The sequence below is a fragment of the Dermacentor albipictus genome, chromosome 5, assembly GCF_038994185.2.
Source record: "Dermacentor albipictus isolate Rhodes 1998 colony chromosome 5, USDA_Dalb.pri_finalv2, whole genome shotgun sequence".
Lineage (NCBI taxonomy): Eukaryota > Metazoa > Arthropoda > Arachnida > Ixodida > Ixodidae > Dermacentor > Dermacentor albipictus.
Window position 1 is genome coordinate 158932044 of NC_091825.1, and position 22259 is coordinate 158954302.

The 22259-nt window shown below is 46.7% G+C and overlaps 1 protein-coding gene and 1 long non-coding RNA gene across 6 annotated transcripts in view; one reads left to right on the forward strand and one right to left on the reverse strand.

The window, feature by feature from the left end:
- The window catches only part of LOC135916635 (plexin-B-like), a 479058-nt gene that overhangs the window by 111876 nt on the left and 344923 nt on the right, over positions 1 to 22259 (reverse strand). For all 5 annotated transcript variants that reach the window (XM_065450048.1, XM_065450049.1, XM_070539222.1 and 2 more), the window contains 5 exons: positions 21437 to 21918; positions 19800 to 20199; positions 19516 to 19692; positions 17914 to 18042; positions 13868 to 13968 (listed from right to left, as the gene is read on the reverse strand). In XM_065450048.1, coding sequence (XP_065306120.1) covers positions 13868 to 13968; positions 17914 to 18042; positions 19516 to 19692; positions 19800 to 20199; positions 21437 to 21918 — 1289 coding nt within the window. The remainder of the gene's footprint in view (positions 1 to 13867; positions 13969 to 17913; positions 18043 to 19515; positions 19693 to 19799; positions 20200 to 21436; positions 21919 to 22259) is intronic.
- Positions 1 to 22259, forward strand: part of LOC135916636 (uncharacterized) — a 110782-nt gene that overhangs the window by 77156 nt on the left and 11367 nt on the right. The window lies entirely within an intron of this gene.

Here is a 22259-nt window from a genome sequence, read left to right on the forward strand (position 1 = left end):
CCTATAGTGTGTATGATGGCGATAAATTTTCATCATCTCTCTACTCCCGGGACTTATTTTTTCCCCCCTCTTTTCGCCCTAGACTCCTTCTTCCTTCGCAACCTTGGCAAGCGCATTTTCTCTCATCGCTCAGCGTAAAGCCGTAAAAGGAACGTGCAAAGTAACCAAGCGCAGGGGTGTTTTAAGTCACTGCACTGCAACAGAAGAGAAAAAGAAAAAGGCGGGTACATCTTCAAGTCACTGCGCACTTCGTGAGGCCCTGGTATGTATAGTACATAGTAGTACGTGCTCTTGACGGCGGTCGTTATTTGCACACCCTCGAAGACGACGACGAGGAGGAACCTTGCCTCGCGATGTTCGCGCCTCGCTGCGCTCATTTTTATTTTCTCTTATTAATTTCAGCCGGTTTCGCTCCGTAACCCCGCCGAGCATGCATCATCGTATTAGCGACATCCATTCTCGTCGGTGCGATAAATGCCACTTCCGCGACAACGCCCCTCCCGCGGCGACGATCCCCAGCGTCGCCGGAGGAGCGCCGCGTGACAACGGTCGCTGCGCTCTTCCTCATCCCGCCCCTCCCCCCTACCTGCAGCGACTCGAGAGCGGACTGCCTTCTCTGTACGCTCTTTAGCGACATCCTAAACGACGCTGCTTCTCCAGATGTGCCATTTCTGTGGTCATGGAGACTTGATGCCTGTAAGTCTGTTTGCCTAATATCGGGGAGAGTTGCAGAAACTAAGGTAGCCCTCGCGACGATTACAACTGCCAAATCTACAGACATTCGATACACTTATCGACAATTGACAATGCCCAATTTTCATAGGCGTAAGTCACATGGGTGTCATAGATAGCTGTGGACCTATATTATTTATATTTATTCATTTCTCGTCTACGTAATGAATATGCAGTGTTTTTCTTGTATGCGCCAAGTATTAAAACAAGACACAGTGTATAGCGTATGGAACAGAAGCTATGTTGCTCACACTTATAGCTACCCAATTATTTTTTTGCATTAAAATCTGCTATGTTCAATTGAGATTATTTCTGTAAATTTTAACGTAATGGTAGATTTCAATATTTCGGGAAGCGCGTTTAGAAGCACTAGATGCAGCTGGCCTCGGGAAGTTATCACATATAAGTGGTTCTTTATGGGTACTTGAAGAGAGAGAGAGAAAAAAATAAACCAGCCCGCAAAGTAAGCAATAGGCATCACTACGCATTGGCATGCCCGTAAGGTAGCGCTACAAACCGTATTTTCTTCTATGAGGTGGCAGGCTTGGCGTTAAGCGCAAGCCAAACAGCCACGGCAGGAACTTTGTTATGAACATGTCAAGTCATCACGTGGCTCCAAAAGCCGCCCGATGTTCGCTTGGTTTGCTACTAACATGTGTACATCATTCACTGAAAAATCATTTTGGGGCTCTACAATGCAGTTAAACTAGACTTTTTCTCATTTGTTATCTTTTCCTCAGATGCTGAAAAAATTCACCCGTCCCATATAAAAAATACAGTCAACCAGCTATACGCTCACTTAAGATAATAGCAAAGAAAGTGTATCTCACATTGCGATTGTTAGCGTCTGTGCCTAACCAAATTTCCTAGTTGCTTTTGTTGTAGTGAAGGAGGATAGAATGCAGGAATTGTAACAGTCTCAAGTATAGGAGGACAACCCTGCACCTTCATGTACTAAACTCCTTTTATCGTAAGAGTGCTATCTCTTCTGCCGATATGCCAGCGATCGGTTTTAGAACGATACTATCGACGATGCGGAAGTCTGCCTCGGACAGAACTTAAGCAAAACTTTCATGAATACGAGCCATGAACTGTTCCGCTACCAAGAGAAGGAGTTGGCGTGATTGCAGCGCAAAGCCCCGAAGTGCGAAAAGAACACAGGGGCCGAGTCTTTCCGCTAACCTCACGCTTGCATTTTCGCACTAGGGTGCTTTGCGCTGCAATCACAACATGAACTGAGACCCTCTCGCCCACATCGTTATTCTAATTCAAGAGAAGAAGCAAGAGGGGAAAATGAAAGAGAGACGCGTCAATGGGCCGATGCGTTACGCGCTGCTGGAATTGTATAACAACAAATTCAGCATTGCGGTAATGCGGTGCTTTGCTGCGAAACATTATGCGTGCAAATGTACTCTTGAGAAGCCTTGCTGCAGTTTTTCGTCCTCTTCTTTCCCGCGCTCTGTTAAAAAAAGAAGCAAAAAAAAGAGAGAAACAGACAGCGCTACCTGACAGTGCCAATGTCTCTGTCCAGTTCGTACAATGATAGGAAACCATTTAGGCTGGGTGGATAGGGGGACCTGACCTCAGGTCGGACTTAATGTACTTCGTCGGCTTGATCCATCGTGTTTCCTGTTACTTAGATGAATACTCGGTTTTTGTCGTCAGAAACAATCACGCAAAGCTCTCATATCCTTAATTTTTGTTTTTCATGAGAGAGGTCATGGCCATAGTCTTATTTGCGACGATGCCAAGGATAACACGCTCCAGTTTTGGGATCTTTCTCTAGCGTTGCATGATAGTCAAGTGTGCTTGAACTACTCCCCCAGAACTGTCAAGCCTCATTTTAATGCTGGCTCAGTGCACACTGAGACTGTAGAAAAAATGGCCTGACGATGTCTTGCTTACTAAGTTGTACAAATCTTGTGCTCATTCCATGCATGTAATTTTTAGGACGCAAATCGACCGTTTTCTGTCTTCTGGGTTTCGACTTATCCAATAGCATGCGTATATGAGCGGTAGTTCCAGAAAATGAATGCTGCCACAAGACGCAAAGATCCTGTTCCCGCTCTCGAAAACAGCAATTTGTTCTGCATTCCGTACCTGCACTCGGTGTCACACCGGCATAAAAAAAGTCGGCAGCATGTACGGCGTGGACGCGTGAAAAAACAAGCTCGGCGGCATGTGCGCGGGAATTCAGAGGAGAGGGAAGGGTGAGGGGGGGGGGGGAGCGGTTCGTGAGGGTGACGCGTGTTCTGTAGACCATCCCACGCGCTTTATGCAAAATCGGTGCGGTGAGGGTGCGGATTACGAGGTCCCCATAGCTTGTGGTATGATGCACGTAGGCCAAACTGGGTGTTGTGTTAATGTGCGCTTGAAGGAACAGCGTTCGTTTATCAAGTCATTATCAAGTCGTTGTGTTCTACTACTGCAGCGCTTTCATTTTCCATTGTGTTTATTTAATCGAAGTGACGTTATTGTTGCTTCATTTTGCCTCTGTCAATTGCCTATAACACATGTAGTTTTTGTCTTATCGTGCTGTTGTTAAAGTTTCAGAACTAAAGCTATGGAAACTAATGTTGAGTCTACCACCTGTTCTTATCTCCACTCCAGTAAAAATTCCAAAAAGGATTGATAGTACTGCGAAATAAATAAATAAATAAATAAATAAATAAATAAATAAATCAGTCACGCGGTTATTCACTGGAATTCACTAACAGTTCCACAACCATGAGGCACAAAGACCTGCGTACCCGCAGAAATTGCCGAAGCTTTCCACAATATGAAGCATCAGGGGTCGTGCATGTGCTGCCATCCGCTTATTAGTTTAAATGATCATGAGTCTAAATAATACGTAACTTCACCTCGCGCTTGTAAGCGCTCAATTTGTCACCCCACGTCTTGTTCGTTTAACTCTTACACGTTTATACGGCTCCAGTTTAGAACGAGCTTTCCCTGGCAAGCCAGCGCTCGTGTCGTCCCTTCTTCTGCTTATCTCCGCCTTTTGGAGCTGTGAACTATGAACCTGTTCCAACTCGGCCAGCTTTTCCACCCTTATCGACAAATGGTAGCCAGCACCACCGGCCGTTCATGAGCTGTTCCTACGCAAGAACACGCCGCGTTGCAAACCTCGGCCACAGAGCAACTGCCGAGCGCGGCAGCTTCCCACTCGCTGCGCACATCTACCGAGTCGAGGCTCGGTCTGCCTCGTTCGCGGCCAACTGGAGCGCGTGTAAACGGCCGAGAGCAGCGCGGGCGTGACAGCGAGCCGGTGGCGTCGTGCTTAAAACTCGCTCACGGAGCCCGTCGTACAGCGCCTGTCCGCTCGCTTCGGCGTCTCTTGGTCTCCGCCGCTAGCTGCCGCGCGCGCCTTGTGATTAACAGCGGGAACTTAGAGGCTGCGTGATTCGGAAGGAAATCCCTTTGTTTTCTTGCGAGGAATAATAGGGGGCCTCACTTCCTTCCTTGATGGCCCATTTCCTTTTCCTCGTGCTCTGCCTTGGCGGGAAACGGAGGTTCTTTATTTTTCGTCGATTCGAGCAGTTTTCTGGACGCGTCGCAATCGTGCCGCGTGAGTTCGTCTAGCGTCGGAACTTTCCCTTCCGCTGCCCGAGTAAGCGTCACAGACGGCGCGATTACCATCGCTTTAATGAGATAAGACACAGTGTGACGTAAATCGTTAATTAGCGCTCTTTTGTCGCTGGTGTGCGCTGTTCACGCTGCAGAACATGCCATGAAAGCGCGAGCTCTTCTTCCGGTGTCCGAGAAACAATAAATGCTAGGCACCTCAAGCAGACAAAACTTAGGCAGAGTGTTACGCTTCGCTTTAATGCTACTCAACGAAGCCTATTAAGGCGAGGAGCAAAGAGTTATTGCGCAATAACAAAAAAGAAGAGGCTGTTCATTAATGACGTTCAGTCCGGTATTCGGAACTTTTATTTCCTTTCATATGCAAATGACATCAAAAATTTAAAGAAAATTTACACCGTTGATAACTGTCGCCGCCTGCCTTCGGACCTACTTTCCTTTTCTAAATAGTGCAAGGACCCCTCCTTGAATGCAGCTAAGACCAAAGTCATGACTTTCGTACGCAAAACAGCAAGCATTTCTTTTTGTTACTCTGTGGATTCTGTGCCGTTGTATAAGGTCTGTGAGAGCAATGATCTTGGTGTAGCTTTTGATGCAACCTCACATTTTGCTGCCCACACTAAACACGTTGCTATGCGGGGTATGCGTTCTCTTGGCTCTGCTTGCAGACTATCGAGGGAATTCAAGTCTTCTACACCGTTCCGCAGGTTACACACAATTATTTGTCTTCCTCAACTTGAATATGCGTCGGTCGTCTGGAATGGCTTTTCCCAGATTCGACAGCGACATTATAGATAGTGACATTATAGACATTATAGACAGTGACATTATAGACCTTTCACCTTTCTCCAGGGTAGCCCACCAGGTTCAGTCTGGTTAACCTCTTTGCCTTTCCCCTATGACTTCCCACAATCTCTCTCTCTTCTACAGATGTTTTCCTGTATCTTAACGTTACACTTATCATTTTTTCGTTCCACCGCTCATTGCCCGCTCCTGAACTGCTCCTGAAGCTTCTTTGTTACGCTCCAAGATTCTGCCCCATATGTTATTGGCAAGAGAATACAATAATTGTACACTTTTTTATTAAAGGGGGGCAATCAAGTATGATAACCAGTCATAACTTGGTAATACCTCCATTACGCGCTCCAACCCATTTTTAATCTTCTCTAAATTTATTTCCCATGATCAAGGCTTCCTGTGGGTAACAGGCCTAGATAAACGCACTCTTGTACAGATTGCAGGGGCTGATTGACAACCACGATTTCTCGTTATCTTGACAGTCTATTGAGCATTACCTTAATATTGCTACACGCGTGTAGCATACTCCTCCGGACATTCTTATCAAAAGTTATCGCGGACATCCTGCAGTCCTGTGCCACGAGGCACAAGCTATCTACGTCACACCAACCGCAAACAAATGACCTCATGGAGCATCTGAATCACACTCTCACAGACATGCTGGCGAAATATGTCCCTTCAGACCACACTGACTGGGACCTCGCACTGTAGTTTGTCACATTTGCTTATAATTCCTCATGCCACGACACAGCCGGTTATTCCCCATTTTATCTTCTGTTCGGCCGAGAACCAGCACTGCCCCTCGACACAACCCCCCTTGTTCACGCTGCACCGAACAGTGAATATGCACTTGACGCCATCGCCCTCTGTGCCCACGAAAGAGAACTTGCCCGTGACCGCCTTCTGAAATCCCAAGACAGTCAAATGCGTTTGTACGACCGGCGACACCAAGATGTGCACTTCCCGCCTGGTTCTTTGGTTCTTCTATGGTCTTCGCCACGTCAGGTTAGCCTGTCAGAAAAACTGCTCTCTCGTTACACAGGCCCATACCGAGTGCTTCGTGCCGTGACTCCCGTCACCTACGAGATCGCCCCTGACACCACATCTGCTTCCCAGTCCAGTGATATCGTGCACGTTACACGACTGAAACAGTATCACCCTCCCACTGATGACATTTAGACGCTCCGGGACCTCGCTTCTGCCGCCGGGGGATTATGCTACGAGCGAGTGGTACTTGATTGTTTGAATGAGTCGCGTGGGCGCCATCACTCGAGAAAAGAGGAGGAAGAACGAATTGGGCGAACGCTGTGAATCTAACCGGTCAGCGCTGCAACCGCTGTTGTAAATGTAACCTATAAATAGTTGCTCGTCTTACTGACTCATCCTTCGCTTAACAATATTCTGCATATTAATATTCAAACGTACCTTTAAGCTATGGTGGCTATTCTCTTCAATCATTTTTGCTAGTCATCTGTATTATTGATTACCAGGACATACTAAGCATTTTTGACGTTAATTAGAAGACGAAGGTGGCATGCCATTGCGGCTGCACTGCGTACCTCTCTAGTTATATGCAGCATAGTATTGCGTATAATCAGTCAGAACGCATTTGAGCACATCATTAGGTGTCCTAGTAATAATGGCTTTCAAGAGGAGCATTAGAATAGTTAGTTGCGGAAAATATAGAGAAAGAGAGTGGCTAGGTAATGGCGTTGCAAAGCCTTTTTATTTCCAGCTGCAGCGTACCAAAAACGCTGCACGAATCTCCATATTTGGTATTTAGGAGGTTTTGCGCCTAGTACCAAAAAGGAAGAAAAAGAGAAAGGCGCAGTGTACTGAAACAATCATATGTTCTAGTGGCCATTCAAATGTTCAAGACGCGACATCTCTACCAATCACAATTCGGATAACAGTCCCTGTTATAGAGAAGGCACCTCAAACAAAAATAAAAAGGCATTGTGAGACAAAGAGACGGCCTAGTGGGAACGGAATAAAACACAGCGAGGCCATTACTTAAGCTTTCTGCGGCTACGCGCTGCGTCTAAAATGCGTGCGTTATTGCGACCAATGGCGCACAACAATCTCTCGGAGGCGCTCTTCAAATGCAATCATGGGAACTTCTTCGGAATTCTTTCGGGGTTTCGTGGTGCGTGCATCGCGCTGGCTTGCAGGAGGAATTGCGACGCGCTCGGATGACGTGCTATTTCGGGAAGAACATTACTCCTAATCTGAATTTCAGGAGCATGATACGGCCCCGTTCCCGCGATCTGTCTAGAAGCATCCGCGTCTGCGCTTCTCTGTTCTTTCAATCGAAATGTGATGGTCCCTAATCTACTCAGATCAAGAAAGAGGGATGACATGAAAAGCACTTTGGGATATAGTACTTTACTTGTTTTTACATCAACCGTCCTTGATTAACTGAGAGCTACGCATCACACAAAAGTGGGCTCGGGCGGCATTTCTTGTTTCTCCTGAAAAGTGTATGGTGTTAAATGAACTTCCGTACGGCGCATGTCGTACTCGTCTTCGAAGGCAAAATCCAGTAACTTTCGATATGCCGCTGCACTGCATGCAGGACGCATCTTTCCTACATTCACACTTATCTGCGGTCAGCGTTCCAGTACAGCAATGGTTGACTATTCGTGTAACAGAGAACACGCAGTACACTTCGAACAAGAAACATGATGCGGGAGTTTATTCATCTTCGTGTATGTATTTTCGTCAGCGAATAGAAGATAAAGATGTGCTCTCGCTTTCCCTGCACGTATCTGACTCACATCTAGCACAACTTGGGGCTCTGCGCGTGTGCCCAATCAAAGGAAAGGAAGAATGAAGAACGGAAGAAAAGATTAACCACTTTAGGCTTGGCTCCTTGAGTTCCGAGACCCACGGGACAAAGTGGTTGCCCGCACACTCGTTTAGAGTAAAAACAACGGCAACAAAAGCAAGCATCGGCGCAACAGGGTTCCAAACCGATTCCCAGGAGCGCAGCCTCCTGTAACGACGCGGCGACTGCAAATTGGCAAGCGCCCGACTTGCGCGAAACCGCAAAAGAAAGCCGAGGCCAGATGCTTCCAGCTGCGACCAAGACACCGTCGGAGGCATCTCTCGCTGCGGCTCCGATGACTTCCCCATCTATACGTAAAGCGAGGGAACCGCCGAGCAACGGCGTGCGGAAGCTAGTCGATATCTAATCACGTTTCCTCTTTCTTTCGCTATAAGACGCGAGGAAAACAAGTATCGTCTTACTCGAAATAGCTCCGTCGAGATTACTGCGCCGCCGAGGCACCCGGTGGTTCCGGTTCTCATGGACGAACAAGCAGCCCGCAAACGAGAAGCCCCGAAGGCAAGTATTGCGGGTGGGGGAGGTGAGCCGGTGTTTTAACGTCCTCAAGCCACTCGCCAGAGCTGCCTTGTTCGATTTTGCTTCTCCGAGTGCCACGGCTGCCCCTCGCACAGGACGCCTCGGCTCGAAGGCAGGGCCTTGTTTATTCCCTTAATTTGGTCATCCTCCCTGTCTAGCACGGCGGTTTTCAATTTCTCTACTTTCTTGAGGTTTAATTCCCGCTATCTACACTGTAAACGGAAATAACTCCGAGGTGGGAGTATACTGCTTGTCCTCTAGCGACCCCCCGGTTCGGAGTTTATTATGCTCCGTATGATCGGAGTAGAATTTTTACTCCGTACGAGCGGAATTTTTGCGTGGAATTATGGGAGGTTTTTTTCTGTCTTTTTTTATTTTTTTCTTTGCAATTGACGGAGTTTTTTCGAGGTGCAACGGGAGTATAAAAAGAGGCATCGCGTCAGTTTGCGCGAACATGTTTACATGCAGAGGCTGCTGGCCAAATTTCGAAATATGCACACGAGACCGCGTCAAATTCGATGAAACAAGTCAATGAAAGCACATATATCATGACATACATAAACATTCCAGAAACGCCCAATGCAGAAATTTGAAAGACATCCCACGTACACGCGATACTCAAGATGCAACGGTGCCAGTATATATAGCCACGATACTGTGTGCCTCGAAACCACCAAGGGAGCAGCTGTGCTGTTTTCAGAATTACGACTCACATGCTCGTTCATACGAGATCTGCCTCTTTGAAACTAACAGAATACCTTAATCAACACAAAACTGTTAATTCAAAATAGTGAGAGAAAAAAAGTTAATGGCGTTATTTTTCAAAACTATGCCATTCTGTGAGTGCTGAAGCGACTTCGCACACTGCCGGAGTTCGCGGCCAAAAAGTAGTGCGTTAGTTACAGTAAGCTAGAAAAATGTAAGTGCATGTGCTGCATAGCAAAATTACATTTTTTCGATATAGTGGTAGCGTAGCAAGAAATTATTACGTGTGAGCATGACCCGCAGCAGCCGACGTAACACCGTAAAATGCGCAGACATACATTTTATACACCGCACTACTTGCTCTGAGTACAAGCAATCTGTCTCGGTTGCGAAAAGGAGCTACATCGCTGATCTGTCGAGTGAACCCCTAAACTCGTAGCCAGCAGGCATGCGTCTAAATCAGTGTCTCGGATAGAGCGTAATGTTAATGCAATATCGGAAGCAACGACGTGACCAAAACCTATATGCGCGATAACAATTCGATTCACATCGCTCAATAAGAAGCTTTATTTTAAGCACACATATATACTTATGTCCTACCGTTTTTCTTCGGGCGAGGATATCCGTTCACAGATAAATAAAAACAGTTGCTTGCACTCCGGTCTTTCTCACTGGCAACACAGCACCGCAACGAACTTGGGTTACGCCATTCATGCGCGACTAGCACGGATGTCGTCGCTCGAACAGTGGCTGCTGTTGCCATTGCTACACGGTCCTTACAAACATTACACCGGACGTTGTCAGCATGTACTCAAAAGGACATAGAAGTGGCATTTCACGTACTGAAGAACACAAGACAGGGTGACGCAGCACGGAAACACAGCCAGAACGTGAGCCGACATCACGAGCCAGTGAGCAGCTTCGAGGTATACCTAAGCCTTTTTCCGCACTTGAAAACGTGGTTCTTGCAATCATCGTTGTCAGCAAAGTGATCACAGCTAATGTACTTGAAGCTGAGATACAGTGAGCTTCAGGCATGCCTATAACACTTTCTGGAAGGAGATACGGGAACCAAATTGACGAAACGCTGTCACGGAACGACACTTCACAGACGTAAACAAACCGTCAGCCATGAGCACTGCCCGCTCCGCCGAACGCGCCCGGTCGCTGGCGAGGCGCACAGCCTCATGGGAAGCGCCACGTGACTAACCTGTATCGGCGGAGGGGAGTTTTTCAAAACTCCCTGTCGGAGTTTCACGGGAGAACAAAATTTTTAAGCGGAGTAAAATCGCGTCATGTCGCCTTAATACTCCGGCAGCTAGCCAGCGGAGTGAAACGAGGGAATGGCGCTGTTTTGCTCCCATACATCGGAGTAAATATGTGAGGAGGGGAGGTTTTACGGCACATCACCTCTTAAAAACTCTCAGCTGGGTTTATTTTCGTTTACAGTGTAGTCTCGGTTGCGCTGTTTCGTTGTTTCCATGCACTCTCTTTGTCTCTAGCCCTTTTCCTTTTTTTTTTAATTACCCATTCATTCTCTTTTTTGTTTCTTCACATTTTGGGTACATCGAGTCACCTTGTATGCAATGTTTTGCGGCATACAGAACCACATCCCCCCCCCCCCCTTATTCGCTTCCTCACCCGTGACGATACTCTCGCTTCCACAGCACGCCATCGTGCGCCATCTGATTTGTGTTTTCATATTTTCATAGCTGGCCTCTGACTTTGCGTAAACAAGCATTCCTCTTATCGCGGTCTCCGTGATGTTATGACCACCGCAGGTGAAAGAGCCGAGTAATAGCAGGCTAAGGTCATAAGAACGCACTGTTTCCTCCATTCGGGGACGCTGCCGTCTTCACCGTAGCCTGCGTTTTCCTACTTTGTCGTTTCATTTCATTCGTTCATTCGTTCATTCGCGTCTTTCGTTTCATTCTGTTTCTTCTTGCAAGTGTATCTCTCTCTCTCTCTCTGTTCACGCATTCTTACGTCATGGCAGCTCGTGCACGAGGCACTAGTACGACCACCACCGCTCACTCCCGCTCACCAAATGCGGCGTGTTTTGTGCGAGGTCGCAGCATCCGTTGCGCGTACAAAGCTCACCCTCCACCTGCAGCAACGCCCACGATGTGGCTGAGCACGCGGTTGCGAAGTGTTGCCACGGGGGTAGAGGGAAGACAAAAGATGGAAGCGCCACCTTGGCTGGAGGACGTGCTTATAACCAAATCTGCAGTGCCGGCCGCCTCCGCTTTTTATAGGGTCGTAAACCGAGCGTGAAATGATGGCTGTAAAAACACGAAACCATTCTCCCCACAACCAGCAGCTCCTGCTAGCGTGCCCCCTACCCCACCTAGTTCACAGCCACATTTCAACCCTGCACGTCGGCAAGCTGGAGGTGAAATGAAAATTTACGCTATTCTTTGAGGCGAGAGGAAAAAAACATGCGCGCGATATGCAGCAAGAAAAAGGAGCGCAATCTTTGGTGCGATACTACGTGCCCTGTGGTAAACGCGTATCCACAAGGGGAACGTTGTCTTTTTTATTTTCTTCTTTTTGGTTCCTTCATAACGCCAGTCACTTTAATTTCTTCTTACGAGAGGAGATGCCCCCTTCGGGTGCGAGAGGTGAGATCGACCCACCGAGGTTAAGTTTAGGAACCGCGTGCCTCGCGACAATCACTGTCTGTGATGGGAGGCGGCAGCAAACGGGTATTTATTATCGCGTAGTGAGTTGTCGTATAAGACGAATTCGGTCAAATTTAGCCAAGTATAACTGCATCAAGGATGCCGAAAGGTAGAAATTCTGTACATCCGAGTTGAATTTCCACGCTGAACTTTATACCACATGGCACACTGCAACATTTAAGACTCCCAAGAGGGTGCAGGTGGTTGTATGAATTTATTTATTTGGTCAATAAGCGAACTCAATCCGTACGGCAGCGATAAATGCATGCGATGCGGCAGCGATGTATAGAAATGTATATATTCAGAAACCACTAATCGACTATTCTTAGAGGGGAATGCCTTATGTATACGCCTTCGCTAGCTGATCTAAATTTGCTTTGGAGAAGTGTGATTCAAAAAGTGCGATAATGTAGTTCGCTGAGGCACCACTTGGAAGAAATTAAAAGGGATGCGCTAAGTGGTTGCTCGCATTCCCGGCGAATGCGCGCGATGATTTCCTTTCAAACATCCTTCCCTTGGGTCACGATTCGAATAGGCTCCGACAATTCACATTCAAGGATTTCGAACGTTTCGCCAACAAAAAAAGTACTGCTGTTAGCGTTACGTCTGGCTAAGAGCCTCAAATCCCATACAGATAGCCACAGTTACCGTTAGTCAAGCTCTTAAGAAAATTGGTATATACAGTTATAATAGCCACAGCGTTATAATAGCCACAGTCCTCTCCTGCTACCAGGATAATATTTTTGTGATTATTACTTGGGTGATTACAGCAAATGTACAATAACCATTAAATTTTTAGGCAGATGCTTGAATTCCGACGGGAAAGCTCTTGTTGGATCCCGAAATATCCTGTTTAGGAGTTTTCAGCGCGTTATGTACTGCGTAGATATTTTTTGCGAGCTTTACTCGTAGCGGGCAATACGAAAAGTTCCACGTGATTACGCGCCCGCATGCCGGCGGTGGCACTAAAGCGGGCTGCGAAACAACAAAGTGCGACCAATGCCTGACCAGCAAAACATAACGCGCTCAGAAAATGGTACGTTTTAGAATGAAATAACAGATTTCTCATCGGAAACCCCTTAGTTCGAAAACTCACAAAATAAATAACTTTAGGTCAACGGCTCGTGGCCGAGGCATAGGCGGGGATGTTCGCCCGATCCCCGAACAACTCGCCGGACCTTTGAATAAAGTTGTTGTTCTTCTTCTTCTATCAATACCCAGTAATTAGTGCAACGAAACCATTCTTAAGGCGGAAGCGGACTGCTTTCCAAACACTGAAGGTCTAATAATGGTATACTGTAGAAATTTCAAAATTTTAATGGCATGGTTAGCGTTAGCTGGAGCACCCTTTGCACATATTAGACATCTCTTGCCTGTGTGATCAGACAGTTGTAAAAGATGTTTGATGGCTATTAACACTGCAATTCTCTGCCTTTCAAGAACAGTTGATCAGAGCAGGTTACCAAGTTTTTTTTTTTTATTCAATAGCACATGCATGTTGCACTGATGAGACAAGTTTCATGTGTTTGGTGAACTCGCGTGACTATCGCGAGAAGTTATGCGAGATAAAAGGGGGAGCACATTGCCGCCCAAAACCAGCTGCCCTTCGCCGTGCAAAGGTACCTAATGTTTAAGTTAGTTCGGCCGCAGATTACGAAGTTGGTGGCGGCAGAACGATAGTGTGACGATGGGTATCTCGACCGTTGCCTAGCGAAGTGTAGGCACGTATGCGTTAAAATAAATCTGAGAATAGGATAGGGCTACTGGAACAGAAGGTAATTTGACGCGAAAATGAAATTGGAAATGGCATCGGGTAGAAGTACGAAGCCAGTGTCGAAATTAGACATGAAGGCATAATATGCGGTAGAACGCGATGCCCCTTTGACGGTCGTCATAATATTCTGTGTACGCCTACGCGTGACGGCTTCGGTACTTCAGAGCAAGATGATATTTCGGTGTCCCGTACAGCAGGATCAGAAGTCTATCAATGATCTGAACTCACCTCCTTTCCAAAGAACACCATCCACAGAACGGATTGCGGGAAGCGAGGCATGATTCACAGGTCTCGTACAGCTGACATTTCTCGATGCGAACCTTGCTGACCTGTAGAAAAAATCACCTGACGTCACCATACAGCTCTAAACACAATGATATAGAACATCGAAACCACTGACACATCCGCATTGAAATAAAGAATATTCCTTAAGGGGTGGATTTTTAGACAACACTGTTCAAGTAACAGCCGCAGTTGTGTGTGTGCCGCCCATCAAAGGAACTGAAACCCACGTCGGAAAAAATCATCTGGAGCCTTTGTTTTTACAGCGGAGATGTTATACTTTAGTTTCCAGCTGATCACTGCGTGCGTAGACCGAGCGCGTAGGCCAAAAGCGCCGTAGCCTCGATATCGAAGCAAAATCGGATCGCCTGTGTACCCTCTCCACTCCAGTGCGACGTCTGCGTTCGCCTCAAAGCTGCGGCGCACCCTCTCCGCTCACCACCTGTGCGTCGTCCGTAGACAGCGCTACAGTGAAGTATATACCTACAAACTAAATAATAATAATAAATAAAATAAAACTACAACGTCAAACTGCAAATAGCCAATCGGCGTTTCTCTTTGGTTGTGACGACAGGCACTGCTAGACACGTCATCTCAGTTGAATTCCGGCCGTCTAGTGGGTAGGCCGCGTATTGTGCGGAGCGAGGAAGAACAGCATGCCTACGAAGAACGACGCGGCGTGAGCAGAAGCGGCAATGGGCCCGGAGGCTGCTAGCGACGAGTCTACCATAGCGACCACAAAGCTATAGTCACCCTAGTGACAAAACAATAAAGACGGTATTAAAACGACAATGCACGTTTTCTGTGTCCTTATTTAAATCAATATAGTATCTCACCGTATATACAGTTCCGCTGTTCATCCACCTTCACAGAGTGGAATGGCATTGATTTTTCATGCGGTTCGAGCACAAAGAAAGAAAGAAAGAAAGAAAGAAAGAAAGAAAGAAAGAAAGAAAGAAAGAAAGAAAGAAAGAAAGAAAGAAAGAAAGAAAGAGATGACTAACGCGGAATGAATTTTTTGGTAAATAAAACGACGAGAGCCGGACTGCTTAGCTGTTCAGAAGCTCTTAGATAGCAGGCTAACATAGAAGTATTGTCGGCACGCAGTTATACTTCGGCTCAAGCTGCAGCGGCTGCCGCAACATTTCCTCTGCGATGCACCCTTACTCTTTCGCCTCTGGGTAAGTGTGGATTCTTCGCGTGTGGCTAAGTGTGGTTCACGCATTCCTTGTTTAATTGTTGGACACGGGCACGTGGGAATCGCTTCTTGCATTTTAATCCTTGTTCCGATGACCGATGCGACCTTCTCCAGAATGTCTGATAGCGGACGGACTACACCATTTCCAAATAAGGAAAATATTGAGCTGTGGTATTATGCGTAGCTGGCGCTGGTACAGTATCTGGCGATGACTGGCCTCGGTGACTCTTCTTGATGTGCACCCTCGTACGTCAGTGCAGCTAGTGTTCCTTTTCGTTCCTCTCTCACTTTAATCACTCTCCCCGTAATTCGTGATCTAACAAAACGAGCAGAATTCAATGCAAAAAGCGGCCATGGCAACGGCACGCACTCACTGCACCCAGATGAACGCTTCCTAAAATAGAATCTGACAAATTCCATCGCGTTCTTTGCCTTTTTCTCTCGCAGCTTTTCGTGCATTACTTTGGTCACCTTTATTTTGCTCATTGCTACCTCTGCCCGGAAAACACTCCTAGCTGTAAACAAAAGGAGACCTCCATTGCACCGAGGCAAACCAGGGTCCACGCTACGAAATAAACAAAAGCGGGCAAAATGCGCGCAAAGAAAACAAGACGTGCCGCGTCGTGCGTCGTCAAAGGACAGAAAGAATAACGCAAAACAAATGCAAAGGTCGCGTTTCTCGCATGCGTCTATGACGGAGAAAGAAAAAGAAAAAGCAAACAAAGTGAAAATAAACAAAGTGCGAGAGAGGCGGACAACTTTTGCATTCCCCGAGTGGAGTTTCAAACGGAGCAGCGCTCAGTCGGTTTCGCGGCTAAGAGCAGAGCCGTGTTGAACCTGACACGCTTCACGTGGGGCGGCGCAGTCAGTGTTCGGGGCTTGACCGAAGGGAGCTTGGGAATTGGGGAGGAGTGCGAGGGCGTCGAGAGGTGGTCGCGCCGTCCATTAGGTGCCGCGCGGCGCTTTGTTGGCGCTCTTCTCGGATCCTTGGACGCAGGTCAGCGAGGCGCTTTGTGTCGCGCTGCGCTCGAGCAATGCACCAGATTGAAACGGACACCTTGCACAGTCTCTTTCTTCCCCCCCCCTCTCTCTCTCTGTGTGTGTGTGTGTGTGTGTGTGTGTGTGCGTGTGCGTGTGTGCGTGTGCGTGTGCGTGTGCGCGCGCGCGTATGTGTGTGTGTGCGCGCGTGCGTGCGTGCGTGCGCGCGCTTGTGTGTGTGTGTGTGTGTGCGTGTGCGTGTGTGCGTGTGCGTGTGCGTGTGTGCGTGTGCGTGTGCGTGTGCGCGCGCGTATGTGTGTGTGTGCGCGCGTGCGTGCGTGCGTGCGCGCGCGCGCGTGTGTGTGTGTGTGTGTGTGTGTGTGTGTGTGTGTGTTTCACTTCTCCTCCGTCATGCGCAGGCCAAGTATATTATTCTTAAGTAAAACCGTGTAGTGTTGTATATGTCCATGTTCATGAAATCCGGTCGACAGCTGCGTCATTAAAGCTGTTCGAGCATAGAATGACTGGAAATTGGCGGCACACTCTTTGCCGCATCGTGAGATGTCGTATCGCTGCGCATCCATGGATGCCGGCTAATCAGGGAATCTTACTGTATTCCTCTTGCAAATTCGGCCCTTAACATACCAACGCGTGCTCTCAAGGAGTTTCACAATTTTCTTAAACATTAGTACCCAGTTAGTGTCTTCCTGTTAAGCCCTTCAAGGATTTTTTGTGCCGTAGTGGCAGCGCCATCTGCAGACTTGTGTACGAGTAGTTTCAGTGTTCCCTGTGTTACCTCTCTATTTTTTTTTTGCCGTCCTTTAGCTCTACGGTTATATGCAGGGGACAGGGCCACCATACCGCGAAGGTTTCTGCCCGTCTCTCTTTATCTCCCTTTACTTGTGTCACCTTCTAGTTGATTTTGAATGGCCAGCCTGCGTCAGACCATGAAATAACTGCGAAGTTTAATTTGAGCGATAGAATTATGATGCGCGCAAACAAATTATCAGCTAACATGTTTCTATATACTGCTAGCAAAATAGATATCAATAAAACCCATGGCCCAACTAGTTTTATTCGTCTAATTTTCCTATTCTTGTTGAATTTTACTTTTCATATAGTTTAGGCATATAGTTAAACGTGACATTGTGCATTTTCAGGCTTTGCGATCGGTGGAGTTACATTAATGTGTCATCTTTGTGCGGACTTCACTCTTAGCTTTCTTCAACAATAAACTTCTTTATTTCGGTTCACAGTATACACTGCAGACCGAATAAGATTGGACTAAAGATGATCTGGAAAACCTCTCAAAAGCTATGTCCAAAACAAATAATAATAATAATAATAATAATAATAATAATAATAATAATAATAATAATAATAATAATAATAATAATAATAATAATAATAACAAAGGCCCAACCTCCCCTCGGTAGTCCAAGCACATGCGATTGTAGCATAAGATGCACAAAATGCTACAGCGTCTCAGTATCATTCCACGTGTACTTTGGAAGTACATGGTAATTATGACCAGCACCAGAAGTATCATGCCAGCCAATCAGTCAGACTAATATTTGAGCAAGTTAGCAGCTCTTCAAATGTGTAATAATATTGATGAACGTAACGAAGCTCGTTCATCTCACTACGCCCCTTTGAGATAACAATTGAACGGTGGTCCTACTATAAATCTGGCCGCACTATAACGTCTGCTTCTGTTTGCTCTTATGAAAAACTATCGCTGGTAAGCGTATTGTGCGACGCCTTGATTGCGAAGGGAAATGGGATAGTAATTGCACCTGGGTCGTGCTTTACTTGCCTTGTAGACGGAAACCGCGAAGAGGAAGTTCTGAGCAGCGTCCACGTTTATCTGGGGTATGATCTTATGTCCAGGATCTAAAGGCACTTGCTCAAACTCTTCAGCGGCTGTGGCTCCGGTGATGAGAATCTGGAAGAAAAGCACTCCGCGGCTCATTCCATTGCAAAGCGGATGACCACCGTAACCACAGTGGTGTCTGTCAATGCGTTCATACTTATAGAAAAATCACCTCAGCACCGCATTAGCTGTCGAAGGTACAGTAAAATGCATTTCAAAGAACACGAACTGCTGACATTACCTTAATAACTGAGCAATAGCCCAGGTTATTTCTTATTATATCGTGCTATATTTTGAATGCTATCTTGCCGATTTTCTATTGTACGGTAAGCTACTCCACAGCGCCAAATAATGCAACAATGCGCATTGTGCGCTATGCATTACAACATAAAACATGGAACACGCAGCACCGTTAGCCAAATGCACTTAATGAACGCAGCAAGCAGCTGCGATGCGCATGCAGAGTCGTCGCACAAGCTTATGGGTTAAATGTACGGCTTCACATGAAACATGAAAAAGGCCAAGACACTACGTGCAAAAGCGTAATCCGATACATGCGTTTCGTCTTGCGTCAGCAAATAACAATAGCTAAATTTTGTTCCGTTGTTGAGGGACATGCATATTCGCTTAAAATGTTAGAAAAAAAAAACAATTTTCCACTTATCACTCATTTGTTCTCGCTAAATCTTCACAGAAATATTGCATTTATGGCCCTAATTGTAAAAGATAAAACGTGGCACAGTTATTTGTCTGATATGTAAAAAATATATAATGAGGCTTCGTCAGTGTACGTGATGTTTCAAACATGGCGGCTACGTCATTTCCATTGTCAGCAAGCTACGAAAAAGCAGAGCTTTCGAGGGAATTTCAAGTTGATTCCTCATCGGTGCAACCGAGGACGCGAAGGAAAGCAACAGAAATGCTACACTATGCTACACTATATATGCTGAAAGTGCTACACTGTGTGACCCGTGCCATAAATTACAATCTTTCTGTGAAATTTGAGCAAAAATAAAACGGCAGCAATGGCAGAATCATTTTTCTTAGATTTCAAGGAAAATATGCGCGTCTCTATTTAGGTGCATGCATTAGCACACTAACTGACACATCTGTTAGAATTATTTCTTGCATGCTCACATAAGGCCCATAGCATTTGGTGGCAGCCAGTGTCTCAAGATATAAAACAATACGGTGGAAGCTATTGTCAGACAGCAAATATCAAACCATTGATTATGACTACGTAGTTCTCAAAATCGCGGAGTAATAAAAGCGTATTCTAATAACTTTCAGATTAAAACGACAAAGCAGCAAGTAGCAAGTAGCGAATACTTGCCATTAGCAAGTATTCCCTTTGACAAAAACATTGTCACTCCAGCTTTACTACATGTGCATTTTAAAGCAGCAGTTGGTAATATGCTCTGTATCAATTTGTTTGTTGGTTGAATTATTTGGTGTATGTTAGTTGTTAGGAATCATTGAGAAATCTGCTGATCCCTCAAAGCAATGTGAAGTTGCGGGGCTACAGGTATAGGAGAGCAGGCGAACCTTTCTGAGCGTTCCCTCAGCAGTTCCCACGAAGAGAACATTATGGTGCCCCACAAGGACGGTAGCCAGTGACGTCAGCGTGTCGTTGGGGTACGTGATCGCCGCCTTCACAGAGATGGGAACTGATCCGTTCAGCTTGACGGTCTCATTGCAGAAGTTGATTATGTTTCCGGCTTTCTGCAAGAAGTAGAAGACAAAGGGTATCGTTGGCTACTCGTTATAGATTCCTCTCCAGGACAGAAATCGTTGAGCATGAATATCAAGTGTGAATTGTGTGCACTCACCCCTGGCTCGGGACACTGGTTGATGCTTCCTGCGATGTAGTCCATGTTTCTGGTGAGCACGCTGCCGTTGTAGCACATGTGGACATTTTCGGTGAACTTTTGCTCCACATCTGTCATGGCGAAAAGGCAGATGGCTGACCGTCGACTGGGCCGTGTGGTGTGGTCGGCGCTTACAACAAATAGGCCCACGAGGACTCGGGAGTCTGATGAGCCAGGTTCTAGTCCTAGTTCATCGGCAACGTCTTCGCCGGCCGCCACGACTCCAGCATCAGTGAGAAGATTGTAGTCGGTGCCATCAGGACCGAGGCACTGGAGGGTCACTTCTGTGTAGGTGCTGTACGCCGGGTCCGAGGTGCACACGCGGGCTAGTCGGCTGACGTAGCCCAGCTCTTCAGATGCCCTGTGGCGCAGCGAAATGAGAAAACCCCGAGCAATGTGCGTGAGCACGAAAGAAATATTTGTTTCGGCATGATGTGTGAATACTTGTTGTTTAGACTTTAGCTACTTATTATTACTAGTTTTACTTATAAATTGTCTGAATTGAGGTCCGCCACATTTTCGCTATATGTAACCCTTCCCTTAACTTTAGAATTATTAGCCCACGTATATGACCTGCACTCCATAGCGTGATCTTAAACTAAACAAAATGAAAGAAATGGGGCACTGAATATTCCTTTACAATATCATTCAACACTTAAGAACGTTGGTGTGTACTTTATACTTATTTGTGGCTGTTGGTCGACTAATGACCATGAAGTCTTTCTTTTGTAGGAGTAAGCACTACAGTACTTGACACTTAGGCACAATAAATTGTTGGTAACGGCCAAAATATCAGCTTTGAGCGCATTTTAGTGTGTGTGTGTGTGTGTGTGTGTGTGTGTTGTGTGTGTGTATGTGTGTGTTGTGTGTGTGTGTGTGTGTGTGTGTGTTTGTGTGTGTGTGTGTGTGTGTGTTTGTGTGTGTGTGTGTGTGTGTGTGTGTGTGTGTGTGTCTGTGTGTCCTTCTTCCCTTAAATCCATCTTCCCTTAAAAAGGTCCGTGATTGCTCAAAGAAAACGAAAAGGTCAAACGCAATAATGTATGAAAAAAGTTCACTGTGTGCAAGGAGAGAAACGAATTTACATATTCGTCGCCGGTATCTCAATGCATGCAAGGTCTCTAGGTAATTGAACATGGTCATGGCAAATAGAGCTATCTTTGGGGGGAGGGTAGGGGGGCAATGAGGTTCCAGTCGAACGCATCGCCGCATCACTCAGTATGTTGTATCTTCACATTAATGCAACCTTCAGCAGAGGAGTAATATTACGCTGATTTAGAGATAAAATGTACAGTGCCAACTTATTGGTGAGAAGACTCGCTTTTGTCGAGACTAGAACACTCATTGTGTGTTTGTGCGTGTCTTGTTGCGTTCGTATTTTTGCTTGCACTACTTGAATGCGTTACGATGCCACGCCAACAAGACCACATTGCCAACCTCGCTCTTTATCGACGGGGTGGCTTGTACAGAGTGGCTTATCGACATTATAGCTTGGGTAACGCACAATTTTCTGGGCATCTGCAGTGCACACGCACCCGTCAACGACGAAGAGCACGGCACCCTCGCGAAGTGTCGCAACGAACAGCGCCACACGCACATACCTCAGGTGGCTCTTTCGCTGAACAGTAGCGAAGTAGGCAAAGTGCTCCGTGTGGAAGCCGTACACGTAGTGTACGAGGTAGTAATCCTTGATGTGGTTTGCAATGTCCACACGCGCTGTAGCCGAGAAGGACTGCTCTATGATGGCGAACAAGGGCTGGTCCGACGAGCCCCCTAGAGCTCCCCGGCCACCGCCGGGTTCGTCCAGGCTCCGGCTGCAGATGGACGGCACCATGTCCCGGTACGGGCCCTGCCGACTGTTGGTCGTGGCCACGTACATTACTCGCCTGGGGCCTCGCCCACCGTGGTAGTGCGCGGGCCCCACGAACGCATACGTGGACGAGTTTCGGTCATTGGCCGCGACGGGTACGGATACGAGGGCCTCCTGCTGCGTGATGTCGTCGAGGTCATGTCTTCGGCAGGCGCCCTGGTGGATGCTGCCGCAGGCGATCAGCTTGCGTGTTTTGTAATCAATGACCAGCACCTGTTGGTGGACAACACACCAGGCAGTTGCCACGTTCATTAAATCAGTACGCGTGCAGTGAATAAAAAATGTTTTCAGTAATAAACGCGTGCTTTGTTTTCATGATGACAGGTACAAAAAAGCTGAAAAAGCGATTCCGGCCAGGACCATCAAGAAATTATTGCTTACTGTTGTGAGAAACACTTATGCAATGGATTACTGTAACCGGGAAATGGCGTATGACGTGAACAAACTGGAAGCTGTGATGGCACAGACAATAACAAGAATAACTTTTACATTACTGTTAAAACGTAACCCCTCAATCCGTCAAATCAGTCAGATCGAAATATTGTTTTCACGAA